Genomic DNA, 13,668 nt, shown 5'->3' with positions numbered 1-13,668 from the left:
TGTGGCTTCTGCTTGCGTTGCGATCCCGCTGCCTCCTCGATCCGGCTGCCTTGCTGCCACGTGGCTGCAGCTCCCTCGTGGCTCCTGCAGCCTCGTCACTTCTGCTGCTGTGTGGATCTCACGGATTCAGGGTTTTGTCTCATGGTTTCTGTTCCTCATCGCTCCGATTGCTTCATGGTTCCTGTGTCCTTCTGGCCTATCGCTGTCTTGCTGTTTCATGGCTTCTGCTACCTTCCGGCCCCGTGTTGTTATGATACAAATGTCTCAAGGTTTCTGCAGCTTTCTCCTTGCTGGCACCTCAAACCCACTGCCACTTCGGCTGCATGAAAATCTAATTAATTGTTCACTTCTGAATGCCTCACATTCAGCCTCTCTAAAAAAGGATCTGATTGTTTTATACATTTGTCATTCAATATAGGCTCTCCCCGAGGCAGAGTTCTTACATCAGTCCACCCAACAGGCCGAAGGCCAGCCTAGAGGTTTGCTGTCCTTGAGTCAGATATTGTTCCAACCTAACCATCAGTAGCCAGGATTTCGAGGTCACATGGTGCAGAGCATGGCAACTCATACTTAAGAAACCCCTTAGAAGGGACTGTGGGCATGGCAGGTTTGCCGAGGGTTTCCAGAAGGGGGCAGTATAATTGGCAAGCTTCTTGTTTGGCCTGTCCAGTACACCGACCTTCAAGACCAACCTAAGTCCCACCTGTATGGCTCTAGGGGTGACGTGGAAAGGGAATTTAGGTTCCAGTTCTGGATTCAACACCTAGTAGTAGGACCTTGGGGAAGTTCCTTTCCCTCCAAGGGCCTCAGGAGGAGGTTGGACAAAGTCTATAAGTTGCCTTACAGGTCTAACGTCTGGGCATCTCACTTTAGGTTACTGTATAAGAGTGTAAGTCTTGCCCTGGCCAGTTTGGCCCAGCGGTTAGAGCGTCGGCCTGCGGTCCAGAGAGACCCGGGTTCGGTTCCCACTAAGGGCACGTACTTCGGTTGCAGTTTGTCCCCGGCCCTGGTCGGTCGTGCAGGTGGCAGCCATTCGATGTGCTCCTTTCACGTCGATGTTTCTCTCTCTCTCTCTCTCTCTCTCTCTCTCTCTCTCTCTTCCTCCCTTCCACTCTATCTGAACAAAAAATGGAAAAAAAATCTCCTCGGGTGAGGATTAAAAAAAAAAAGAGTGTAAGTCTTCCTGGGGTAAGTCCTCAAAAACATCTCTTGAGGTAGGAAAGAGTCGTCAGTCTTGGTTTGGAAGGGCCTCAGTGTACACAGGAGGTGCTTAGCCAAGATTTGTTGAACTGGAGAAATGAATCAATGGCTAGGGAGAGGGGGAGACCACCGAGCACACAGAGAATGTTTGATTAACTTGAGGAGGGAGTTGCAGGTGCTGAGGAATCTGGAAGGAGACTAAGATAGATGAGGAAGGAGAATTACTGGAATAGGGTAGGGGTCTTGACTATTAATGGGTGCTCACTCTATCCTCTCAGTCACCCTCCAAGTCCAATAATCAGTCACCAAATCTGGTTCATCATCATCCCTTATCAGCTCATACCTTATCACCTCCAAGCCAGTCCTACTGCCCTTGGCCCTTGAGTAGGCAGGCTTCCTGGTATTTTCAACAGTTTCCTACCCAATCTCCCTGTTTCCTTCTCTCTCTCTCACAAATGTATTCACTGATTCATTTATTTATTCAGAAACTATCTATTGGGTGTCTGTTTTGGGTCAGGCACTGTGCTTTTAAAAAAAAACATGTTTTTATTGATTTTTTAGAGAGAAAGGAAGGGGAAGAGAGAAACATCAATGTGAGAGAGAAACATCGATTGGCTGCCTCCTGCACGCTCCCCACTGGGGATCAAGCCTGAAACCTCGGGCATGGACCTTTCAGTCCCTGGGACCAATCCACTGAGCCACATCAGCCAGGCAGGCACTGTGCTTTTTGCTGGGAAAATACCAGTAGGAAGATAACCCTGGGCCCACCCCTGTGCTTGCAGCTTATTCAGAGAGACAAAATAAGCAAAGATAATACACTGTGAGAACTGAACAACCGGGAAACTACAGGCATGGGAGCCTACAGCATGAATATCTAACCTGATCCCTTCCACACTGGCTGGCCCGAAAGGGGGTTGCTAAATTCACAAGTGACCGAGTCTCCCTTGCGTAAAACCACTCCATGGCTCCCCCACTGCCTTCATGCTACAGTTCTAGCTGGCTGCACCCTCAAGTCATGTGCTGACCTTCATAAGCACGCAGGATCCGGACGCCCCAGCCCAGAGTTACTGACACTGAACTTGCAGGGATTGGCTTCAGGATGCCCCATGTGTTTCTGGTGTGCAGCCCGTTTGGGAACCACACTGTCCCATGAGATAAACCTGGGCTCCGGAGCCGGGCTCTTCAGACCCTCTTTAAATCTGGTCGCTGACTACCTCTCCAGCTTTACTTCCTGCTGCTCTTCCCCACCCCCAGGAAACCTTATGCTTCAGTATTTCTGAACTGCTTTGCTGTTTCTTGCCTTCAGGTCTTTGTGCACATAGCATTCCCACTACCTGGAAATTCCTTCCACTTCAACTGGATCATTTCTACCAGTCCCTCAGGACTGAGCTCAGGTGTCGCCTCCTAGACTAGAGGCTGCCTCCCCTGAACCTCTACCTAAGCAGATGCCCCGCCTTTCTCCGTGCTCCTGTCAGACACCGATCACACTGACACTGGATGGTTAACGGCTGTGTTAGGAATTGCCTCCCCAGAGAGTGAGCTCCTCGATGGCAGGATAGAGATTTGACTCATGTTTGTGTCCTTGGTGTGCACCATCGTAATTCCCAGAGTGAGGTGCCCAGTTAAAAGTACACACTGTCGTGGAGTACTCCGCACCTCCCTAGAGCAAGGCTACAGGGTCTGGGGTATAAGGGACTCAACCCAGTGTCTTCCAGGGAGCCCTAAGGATGTTACTCAGATCCAGCTTCCTCTTGAAAGCACCCCCTGGTGTCTGCTCTCTGAGCTCAGACTTCACTGACATGTCACCTTGTGACGACACGAGGCAGTGGGCAAGCACAGAGAAGGTTCATGTTGAAGTTCAGGCTCTCACACTGAAGCACTCGGATGGCAGGCAAGTCAGCTCACCTGTGATCCTCAGGATTTAAGATCTTTTAGCAACTGTGTTCTGCGTTCCAGGGCCTTAGTCCAAGGCATACCATGTAACCCTTTCTATCCTGTGAGGTAGGAATTACCTATCTAGATCAGTGATTTTCAACAGGTGTGCCCCAAGAATTTTTAAAACGTGCAGTAACTATTTAGTGAGGGGCACTGACCTTTTTCCTTATATCATCAAATAAAAAAATGACAACGGACAACACAGCTATCCAGTGTGAATAAATCAAAATGATACCTCTTTTTCTGTCAGATCAGCAAGAAATATATTTCTTGGTGTGCTGCAGAATTTTAAGTTTATGTGCCATGAGATGAAAAAGGTTGACAATCGCTGATCTAGTCTTTTCCATACCCTATTGAATGAGATTTTCAGGGACAAGACCAGAGCAAGTTCCACAGCCTTTGGGAACTGGTGATTATATGCCCTTCTGCACGACTTCATTTTCCAACCTGTGCATATATTGCTTTGATTTTTTTAATACTCACCTCAGGATAGTTTTCCATTGATTTTCAGATAAAGTGGGAGGAACACTGATGTGAGACACATCGATTGGTTGCCTCCCACACGACCCCGACCAGGGCCAGGGATCGAACCGCAACCGAGGTACATGACCTTGACCAGAATCGAATCTGCAAATCTTTGGTCCGCAGGCTGATGCTCTAACCACTGGGCAAAACCGGCCAGGGCATATTGCTTTGATTTTTAAAAAGACACCTCACACGCAATGCAAGTGCAAAGCTAAGGTTGATAATCACCCTCACTGTGGAGAAACCCCAAGACTGAATCGGAGGGCTGGAGTTCAAACTCTCACTGTTATCTGGTAGCTGGATAACTTAACCTTCCTGGACCTCAGTTTCCCCATCTGTAAATGGGGAGAATAGCAATTGCTACCTTTAAAGGCCTGTGATGATCTGTGCCAACCAAACTGCTTCCGATGTATTGCATTTCATGCTCCCTACACTGCTGCAAGGTAGGCCTACATTAGCTCCTTCTCTCCATGAGGAAACAGGCTCACGCAGGTGAAGTAATAGGCTCAAGCTGCTACAGTTGGGACTTGAACCAGAATGACTCCCAAATCGTGCTCTTATAGATAAGCCCGTACTTCCCAAACTCTGGCACCCATACTACTGGTATGGGACTTCTTTGATTGAACACAAATTTGTTTCGATAGTTATCTTTTATTATGCATTAAAAAACAATATCATAGCACATAAAACCCATGGTTTCACAATATCACTATTTAAGATGAAATTGAAGTAGATAATGATGTTAAACCTAAGACAAACTCAAAAAGAATATTGAGTGAGTAGTACAAGAGGGCAATTTGGAATTATCTATTAAAAACAAAAATATAAATAGCCTATGATTTTTAATTCAACTTCTAGGAATCAATCATAGGTAAATTTACACACACACACACACACACACACACACACACACACACACACGCCATGCTCCTATGTAGTACTTTGTAATATCAAAAAACCAGAGAATAGTCTTACTGTCACAAGAGAGATGGGTAAAATGTGAGAGTCATATGATGGCAATCTACAGCAATTACAAAGGATGACCTGAATCTATTAGCAACATGCATAGATCTCAGAAACATTAAGCCAAGAAAGCAAATTGCAGAACGTGTCCATATACCGTCCGCATTAAACACAATATTTCCAATTATAATGTATGTCAAAGTCTCAAAACAAAGTCAAGATAAATAGGTGCACAACAAACAGAACAGCAGTTAAGGGAGGGAGGAAAAATGAGGCTAGCTTTATTTGTAATAATCTAATTTCTTATAAAGGATGGATTCATGTATTACTCGAGTAATTAGAACTGACTTAACTTTCCAAAAACAAAAATGCAGTATACAGTGGGACAGAGTGATGGTCTGACGGTGTGTGTGTGTGAACAAGCAAAGATTGACCTCAGGGCAGCAGGCAATGCTGCCTCTGCAGCCCGTGCAGCTAACGTAATTAGTTCCCAAAACAAACATCACCTGTGTTTGGCTAGGGTGTGGCCCAGGCTACCTCTCCCTTATTTCCTCACAATTCAGGTTGGGGCCCAGGCACCCAGTGATTGATTATACATGATTGAAGCTACAGATTTCCTTAGGCCCTCCACTTACCAGGTAAACCCCATCAATGCCCTGGAACTTTCCTAGTAACCAGGGCACTCAGCACCTCCCAGATTTGGAGACTCCTTCTTTTCCTAACAACTGGGATAGAAGCCCTCAGGGATCCAGGCACAACGGCTGCATTCTGAGGGTTCAGCACCTAGTGGGCTCCAAGCAGGGATAAGGCCTCCAGGGAGAAGCTTGACATCATTAACTCCTATGTGAGGTAGGTAATATTGTTAGCCCTATTTAATACATAAGGAAGCTGAGGCACAGAAAGGTCAAATGACTTGCCCAATGTCAAACGAGTGATTAAAAAAAAAGGGACTAGAACCTGCAACTGTCTGTCCCCAGAGCCTGGGCTTTGCTCCTAGTGCCCGGGCTTTACTCCTAGTGCCTGAACAAATCCCACCGATTTATCAAGGTCTAGCTCAAATGTGACCTTCTCCAGGAAGCCTGGAGGTGATCGTCGTCTTCTCCAATTCCAAGTGCCTGGACATGATTCAGCTAACCACAGGAACTCATGAACCCACTGCATCTCCTTAGGAGGGGTCATGCCTGATTCAGCTCTGCATTCCTATCAGAGAGCCTGACAAATAGAGTGTTCAGTATGTTTGACAAATACATGAATAAATGAAAAAAATGAGTGAATGCAGGCAGTTTCCTGTCACTGCCTGACTTCTTCCTATGAGGTCCTAAATACTTTTGCCCTATTCTGGGGTGCGGTCATACTAAGCTCTCCCGGGTCAAATTCAACCTAGGTTCCTTCTAAAATTAGTTTCCAATATCTTCATTATTTTGCAACCACACCCACGTGCGCACATACAGACACACACATACACACTCACACATAAGCAAACTGTAAGGGGTCCCATAGACTCATGATTATGGGTGACAGAAAGGGAGGTTTGGGACAGGGTGAGCGGGGGATAGACAGATGCCCTGTTCAGCTCAGCACCTCCTTTCAGAGGCCAGGTTGCTCCCTGTAGCTCCGGAGTTTCTGCTCCAGACCTAACATCACCTCTGTTCCTCTTTGTGCTCGATGGCAGTGCCTAAATCCCATGACTATAGCAAACAGGACAGGAGGCGGGGGAAGGTTGGGAGTCCCATATCCAGAGATTGGCAGATGGGCAGCTTAGGGATCCAGACAGGACAGGAGGGCAGAACGACTGCTACTGCTCATTGGGATTGGGGTTGGCATCTGGGTACTTGGTGAGGTCAAAGGTCAGGACTTTGCTGATCACACAGTCCCCTTGCTGAAGGAGGAGGGAGAAGACAAAAAAGGAAATTGTAAAGAGAGAATTAACAGGGGTCCATCGTCCCAAGGCCTGGGGGCCTCAACCCTCCTCTCTACACACCTGCCCAAAGCCAGGCAACGGTTCTCTGTGGGTGTGAGACGAGTGCTGGGTCCCATGCGCCTGCCCTCCCTGCCTACCTCTGCATGCGGCTCCCCTTCTGTCGTCTGGCTGCCTAGGGCTGGCCTTCCCACCTGTCCCCATTGCAACGGCCCCGCCCCGCTGGGCTGGGTAAGCCTCCAGGGCAGAGCTTCAAGAGCCCAGATGGGGGTTCGGGACCTGAGTCTCTATGCTGCCCCACCCTGAACCCCTCGCTACCGCCTTCCCTTCCTGCCCTAGGGAGTCAGGCAGGGAGTGGGCTGGCTTCGGAGCCAGGCCGGCCCTACCTCAGGGTAGACTCCAATGAGGCTCTCGGCCTTGGTGTAGAACTCCTCCTTGAGAGAGATGACGATGGCCTGGAAGTTGCAAGTCGACTGCTCCTTGATGTAATTGGCCACCTGTGGGAGGAGCCACCAACACAGCAGGGCTGAAGCCCTAATAATACCCTGTGTTTTCCAGTCAGAACCAGAGGCAGAGGAGGTAGTTCAGGGGGATGAGAACTGAGAAGAGGCCACTGACTAGCACAGTGTGAATGACCCCGGGCCCAGCCTCTCCAGCTCAGAGAGCAAGCAGCAGGAAGAGCTAGGGCTCACTCAGGAGCTGCTCCCCGAAACCCAGCCCCAATCTAGGGGCCTCCCTCCCAGGCCCTGCTTTCCTTGCACCCACCTTGCCAATGTTGGTGTTATCCAGGGCAGCATCAATCTCATCCAGGACGAAGAAAGGGGCTGGCTTGTAGCTGAGAGAGAACCAGTAGGTGAGCTGCCACAGGACAGCCCCGGGCCCACCACATAGACCAGCTTCCCCTCCACTTCTTCAGAGACTAAAATCCCAGGCCTTAATGTTCCCCGAGCCCCTAAGGCCAAGAGACCAACTGAACCCTTTTCTGCATCCAGCCCTGTGCTCCTGGATCCTATAGAACCACAAGACATGGTCCTCTCCGGACCTTCCAGGCTGGCTGGGGAGATGAAGCTGTCCTAGGCTCTGGCCGTACTGACCGAGCTACCTCGAGGTCTGCCCTGCCCACCTGTACCATGCTCTCATGTCTCCCTGCCTGCATGCATTCTGCACTGTCCACCGCGAATGCCTACTGGTCTCCCTGGCCAATTTCTACTCATTCTTTACATTTCCTGCTCAAGTGTTACTTACTCTACCTTTGAAAGCCTTCCCTGGCCACCCACACCCTTCTCCAGATTGGGTTGGTGTCCCTCCTCTGTGCATCCACAGCACATGCTCACATGGTTACAACATAGCTAACTGTCTACACATCTGGCTTCTACCAAACCATGAGCTCCTTGACAACAGAGATCACATCTCTGTCCCTGTTGCCCCCAGAGGATCTGGTATAGAGCAGCCCTCAAAAAATATTCACTGAATGACACTGTACAATCAAGCACTAAGTTGTGGGGGTCAGATTCAAGTACCACTGGCATTCAGGAGGGGAAGGTCAGCGTATGCCACAGTGGTCAAAGCAGGCTTCCTAGAGGAACAGGAGCATAAAGGGGTGGTAGGTGACGGTCGAGCTAGATTTACAAGGAAAAGGCTGATCAGCTAGCAACCACGTGAGCAAAAGCCTGGTGGTAGGACCGAATGCATGCAAGGGCCAGTGAGGGCACGCCGAGTGGATGAGGGTGGATGAGGGTGGATGAGAAAGACAGGTCCAGGAAACCAAGGCCAGATATGTTGTAGTAGGCAGGGAAACCAGGACACAATCCAGATTCCACCAGAATATCTTCACCTCTGCAGGTCTCTGCATATCCTTGGGCCCCAGAGTCTCCAGTGGCCTCAGTTCAGTCTCTCTGCCAACTGCCCCGGAGGCCACAGCCTTACCTATGAATGGCAAAGAGCAGGGCCAGAGCTGCCACTGTTTTCTCCCCTCCTGACAAGTTATCCATAGGCCGGAAGCGTTTGCCAGGGGCCACACAGTTGTAGTTGATGCCGTCCAAATAGGGCTCCTCCGGGTTCTCAGGGCCCAGGAATGCCTGTGGGGCAAGGCAGATGGGTGAGGATCTGGATGGGGATGGGGATGGGGACAGGGAGCCCAGAGGGAAGGGCAATTGAGAATGACAGGGGCTGGCTGGGTAAGGGGCTCATCTACCTGGGCACTGCTGTTGCGGGACAGGGCCTTGTAGATCTCATCAATGTTGGTGGCCACAGATTCAAAACAAGCATTGAAGCGGTCAAAGCGCTCCTTCTTGATCTGTTCAAATGCCTGCTTGGCCTTCTTGGCTCGCTTTCGGGCTGCCTCAAACTCTGCCACAAGGGAAAGACAGGTGATTCCTCAGTGCCTAGGCTCAGCCAAGGCTGAGGATCATGCCATCTGACAAGAATGACCTGCAAATGACAATCCACAGAGCAGGGATATCCCAGAGGGAGAGATGAATGCCTGGGGAGAGTCCCAGGAAGAGAGTCCCACACCAGCTGTATCCACTGGGCTGACCACACTGTGCAAAGGGAAAAAAACGGGCTTGGAGCTACATAAACATGGATTCTTGCCCTGGCCAGTTTTGCCCAGTGGTTAGAGCGTCGGCCTGCGGTCCAGAGAGACCCGGGTTCGGTTCCCGCTAAGGGCATGTGCCACGGTTGCAATTTGTCCCCGGCCCTGGTTGGGTTGTGCGAGTGGCAGCCACTCGATGTGTTCCTTTCATGTTTATGTTTCTCTCTCTCTCTACCTCCCACTCTATCTGAACAAAAAAAATTGAAAAATGTCCTCGGGTGAGGATAAAAAAAAACAAACAAACATGGATTCTTCCCTGGGCTCTACCAGCGACTGGCTGTGTAACCTTGGCAGGTACTTCGCCCTCTCTGAACCTCGGCAGTATTCCATTCTATAAAACAGGTGTGATCACCCCTACTGTTTAGGCCTCTTGAAAGTTTTAAGTAAGAAAGCATGTAAAAACAGGAGCTATTGGGATGCATAATATAGGCATGTACCACACCTGCAGTCTCCTGTCTTCATCTTAGGCCCAAGTGAAAGAGGGAAATCCTACCATCTGAGGTCTCCTGGAACTTGTCTCGGACACTTTCCAGCTTTTCCATGGCCTTCATGTTGGGGGCAGCGATCCGCTGTAGCACACTCTGCTGCTCATTTAGCTTCTGCTGCAGTGTGTTCATCTCCTGCTTGATCTCCTCCTCAGCCTGGGCATCCTGTAAATCCCAGGCCCAGCAACATCAAGAAGGGCAGGTCCCCGAGCCCAGGCCCCCACAGAGATGCCTGACCACGTGGGGACCTGCTCCTGAGTAGAATTCAGGTTCCTCCCTAGCTCGGTCCCTCCCATGGTAACCATTCCAACCATCCCTGAAAATTACAGGCTGATGCTGCTTTCTCATCTCTAGCCCTTCCCCCAAGTCCTGTCAACTTCTCTGTCTCTCAAGAGGAGCAGCTGGTGGTGCCCCTCTCTGGCTCTCAGCCCAGGCCATGAGCCAGCACCATCCCAGGGTGACCTAGAGGCTCCCACACAGGCCGGTCTGGACTGTACAATAAGGCAACTCGGTTTCCTGTCCAGATCACTACATCTGAGTAAATCCCACTTGAGTTTAGTTTTAGGTTTTATGGATATTGCAGTGCATGTCCGGGCTTGTGCCTTTCTGCCACTTTTAGTCAATAAATATTTACTGAATGCCTTCCAAGTGCCAAGCACTGGGGCCCTCAGAGTCTGTGAGCCAAGGTTCCTATGCTCACAGAGCTTACAGACTAACAGGAATGCGTGTAAATAAATAATCAGAATACTGCATGGTGATTCCAAAACTACAATAAACCGACATGTTGGGTCAGCACACAAGAAGGTCACCTAACTCAGACTCTGGGGCCAGGGAAGGCTTCTAGGAGTATGTTTAAGCTCAGGCCTACAGAATGAATGGTGAGGTCAGAGAGAAAGAACAGGCTTCTAGGCAGACTAGAGCATCATATGCAAAACCAGGGGTTTGCTTGTGGTTCATTCAAGGAATTCAAAGCAATTCAAGAGTAATCAAGCTCTGGCCGGTTTGGCTCAGCGGTTAGAGCGTCGGCCTGTGGTCCAGAAGACCAGGGTTCGGTTCCCGCTAAGGGCATGTACCTCGGTTGCAGTTTGTCCCCGGCCCTGGCTGGGTGGTGTGGGTAGCAGCCACTTGATGTGTACCTTTCACGTCAATGTTTCTCTCTCTCTCTCCCCCTCCCTCCTCCCTCCCACTCTATCTGAACAAATAATGAAAAAAAAAAGAAACAAAAGAGTAATCAACCTTAATAAACTTCACTGGGTGGAGATGGGCAGGGGGGTGGGGTGGGCAGGGGACATGTGCAATAGTGTCAGCAACAACAACAACAAAAACTTCACAAGTGCCCAGTCGGTGTGGCTCACTGGTTGAGAGTCAACCCATGACCAAGAGGTCGCCAGTTTGATTCCCAGTCAGGGCACATGCTCAGGTTGTGGGCCTGATCCCTGGAGGGGGGCATGCAGGAGGCAGCCAATCGATGTTCTCTCTCAAAAATTTTTCTCTCTCTCTAAAATCAATAAAAGAAAAATTTTTTTAAAAAAAGTAACTTCAAAAGCCTCCCCCACCTCATAGAAAAGGTAATTCAATATGGCAAAAGTAGCAAATGTGTGTGCATGTGTGCGTGTACAAGTGCACGTGTACTGGAAAGAGGTAAGACTGGAGGCACAGGTGGAAGCCCGATGATGAAGGATCCTTTAGGTCTTGTAAGAGGTTTAGACTTTATCCAAAAGAGGTGAGGCTCTACTGTATGACTTTAAGCACAGGAATGACATGAATATATAAATAAATATATTTTAGAAAAGCCCTTCTGAAGATTGCTAAATACCAGTGTAAAGTAGTCTCCAGGATATGTTAAATGAAATATGAAAGGTACACAATACAATGCTATCTTTTATCTGAGAGAAGAAATATGAATATATTTGCATACAAATGTATTTGTATTTTAAAAGCACAACAACAAAACGATAATCCAAAAACTAATTAAAATGGTTACGCATAAAGGAAGTGAGGTGAAGAGGACAGAAAAGGAAGCTAAACTTCTCTTCTCGTACCTTGTACTATCATTTTGGTTTTAGAGCCATATGAGGACTACATAATTATAGGACAAAATTAAATCAAAATGTGAAAAACACTGGATAAAAAAACTGTTGGGTGGGGGTGACGGAATAAAGGTAAAGGGATTAGCTACAGAACGTGCATGCACACCCATGGACATGGACAATAGTTTGGTGAAGGCCAAGAGAGGAGGAGGTGGGAGAGGTAGAGATGGGTGAAGGTGGACAAAGAGGGGGAACACCTGCAATAATGTCAAAATTAAAATTTTTTAATAAAAAAATACATTTTTAAAAATTCTGCCCTGGCCAGTTTGGCTCAGCGGTTGAGCGTCGGCCTGCGGACCAGAGTCCTGGGTTCGGTTCTTGCTAGGGGCACGTACCACAAAAAAAAAAAAAAAAGTTTTAAAAATTCTTGGAAAACTCTCAGCAAAGTGGGCATAGAAGGATCATATCTCAACATAATAGGGGCCACTTATGACAAACCTACAGCCAACATCATACTCAATGGACAAAAACTAAAAACATTTCCCCTTAAGAACAGGAACAAGACAGGGATGCCCACTTTCGCCCCTCTTATTTAACCTAGTACTGGAAGTCTTAGCCACAGAAATCAGACAAGAAGAAAAAATAAAAGGGATCCAAACTGGAAAGGAGGAAGTGAAACTGTCATTATTTGTAGATGACATTATATTGTATACAGAAAACCCTAAAGACTCCATCAAAATTCTACTAGATTTAATAAATGAATTTGAGCCCTGACCGGTTTGGCTCAGCAGTTGGAGCATCAGCCTGCAGACCAGAGAGTCCTGGGTTCGGACTCCGCTAGGGGCATATACAAAATAAATAAATAAATTAATGAATTTGGCAAAGTAGCAAGATACAAAATCAACATCCAGAAATTGCTGGCATTTTTATACACCGATAATGAACACACAGAAAGAGAAACTAAAAAACAATCCCATTTACCATTGCAACAAAAAAATTAAGATACCTAGGTATAACCCAGCCTGGAGTGGCTCAGTGGATTGAGCGTCGCCCCATGGACTGAGAGGTCCCAGTTCAGTTCCTGGTCAGGGCACATGCCCGTGTTGTGGGCTCGATCCCCAGTAGTAGGGGGCATGCAGGAGGCAGCTGATTAATGTTCTGCTCTCACATCGATGTTTCTCTCTCTCCCTCCTTCCTCTCTCTTTAAAAAAATCAATAAAAAACATATTTTTTAAAAAGCCACTTTTGAAACAACTAGGGAATTCTGAATATGGGCAGGATATTAAATATGAAATTACTAGTACTTTTCTTAGGTATAATATAGAATTGTGGCTATGGAGGAGAATCCCTTGTTCTCAGCATGAAATATTTAGAGTTGAAGCCTGCAACTTCCTTCAAATAGTTCAGCAAAAAACAAAAAAAGTATGTAGTGTGGAGGGAGGGAATTGAGATGAGAGAGAAAGCACAATGAAAAAATATTCATTAGTGAATTTAAGGTGAAAGTTGTAAGGATGTAAGGATGTTCACTGTACTATTCTTTCAATTTTTTTACAGGTGTGAACATTTTCAAAATTAAAGTTGGGAAAAATCAAAATGCTAAAAAGAGAAATCCCTTAGAAACTGAAAAGTAATCAAAGAAACCTGTTTATATTAAGTTGGTTACACTCAGAGAATTCTTTCAAAGTACTTTAAAACACAGAAGCACAACTGTACATGCCCAATGACCTATTAGCTTAACAACAAAAAAGGAAATCTTAAACAGCGTTCAAAAATTACATTGTTAATAATAGTATTTTATTGTGATTTCCAAACTATTACAGAATAGGATAAATATGTTACTATGTTAGTGTTGCTAGGAAGATTTTTAACAAAAATAACTGGAAACTCAAACATAAAATCAGTGATGTTGAACTGTGAGAGTTACTACTTAAATTGCAAGTATCAATATAAACAATACATTTTCCTTCAAAATAGAAAAATACACATTTTGTAGTCCAGTCTACCAAAAAGTTCTAGAAG

The 13,668-nt window shown here is 47.2% G+C and overlaps 1 protein-coding gene across 2 annotated transcripts in view; it reads right to left on the bottom strand.

Moving 5' to 3' along the window:
- Window positions 1-4,294: 4,294 nt before the first annotated feature.
- The window catches only part of SMC1A (structural maintenance of chromosomes 1A), a 33,935-nt gene continuing 24,561 nt past the window's right edge, over window positions 4,295-13,668 (bottom strand). Inside the window, exons 20-25 of one of the 2 annotated variants that reach the window (XM_036270366.1) lie at window positions 9,628-9,784; window positions 8,736-8,890; window positions 8,468-8,619; window positions 7,307-7,376; window positions 6,928-7,038; window positions 4,295-6,502 (exon numbers count right to left, since the gene is read on the bottom strand). In XM_036270366.1, the coding sequence (XP_036126259.1) occupies window positions 6,419-6,502; window positions 6,928-7,038; window positions 7,307-7,376; window positions 8,468-8,619; window positions 8,736-8,890; window positions 9,628-9,784 (729 nt within the window). In that variant the 3' untranslated portion in view covers window positions 4,295-6,418. The remainder of the gene's footprint in view (window positions 6,503-6,927; window positions 7,039-7,306; window positions 7,377-8,467; window positions 8,620-8,735; window positions 8,891-9,627; window positions 9,785-13,668) is intronic. The other variant, XM_036270367.1, reaches the window with a different exon arrangement.

Source organism: Molossus molossus, unplaced genomic scaffold (assembly GCF_014108415.1).
Source record: "Molossus molossus isolate mMolMol1 unplaced genomic scaffold, mMolMol1.p scaffold_m16_p_2, whole genome shotgun sequence".
NCBI lineage: Eukaryota > Metazoa > Chordata > Mammalia > Chiroptera > Molossidae > Molossus > Molossus molossus.
This window is presented reverse-complemented; position numbering and strand designations above follow the sequence as displayed.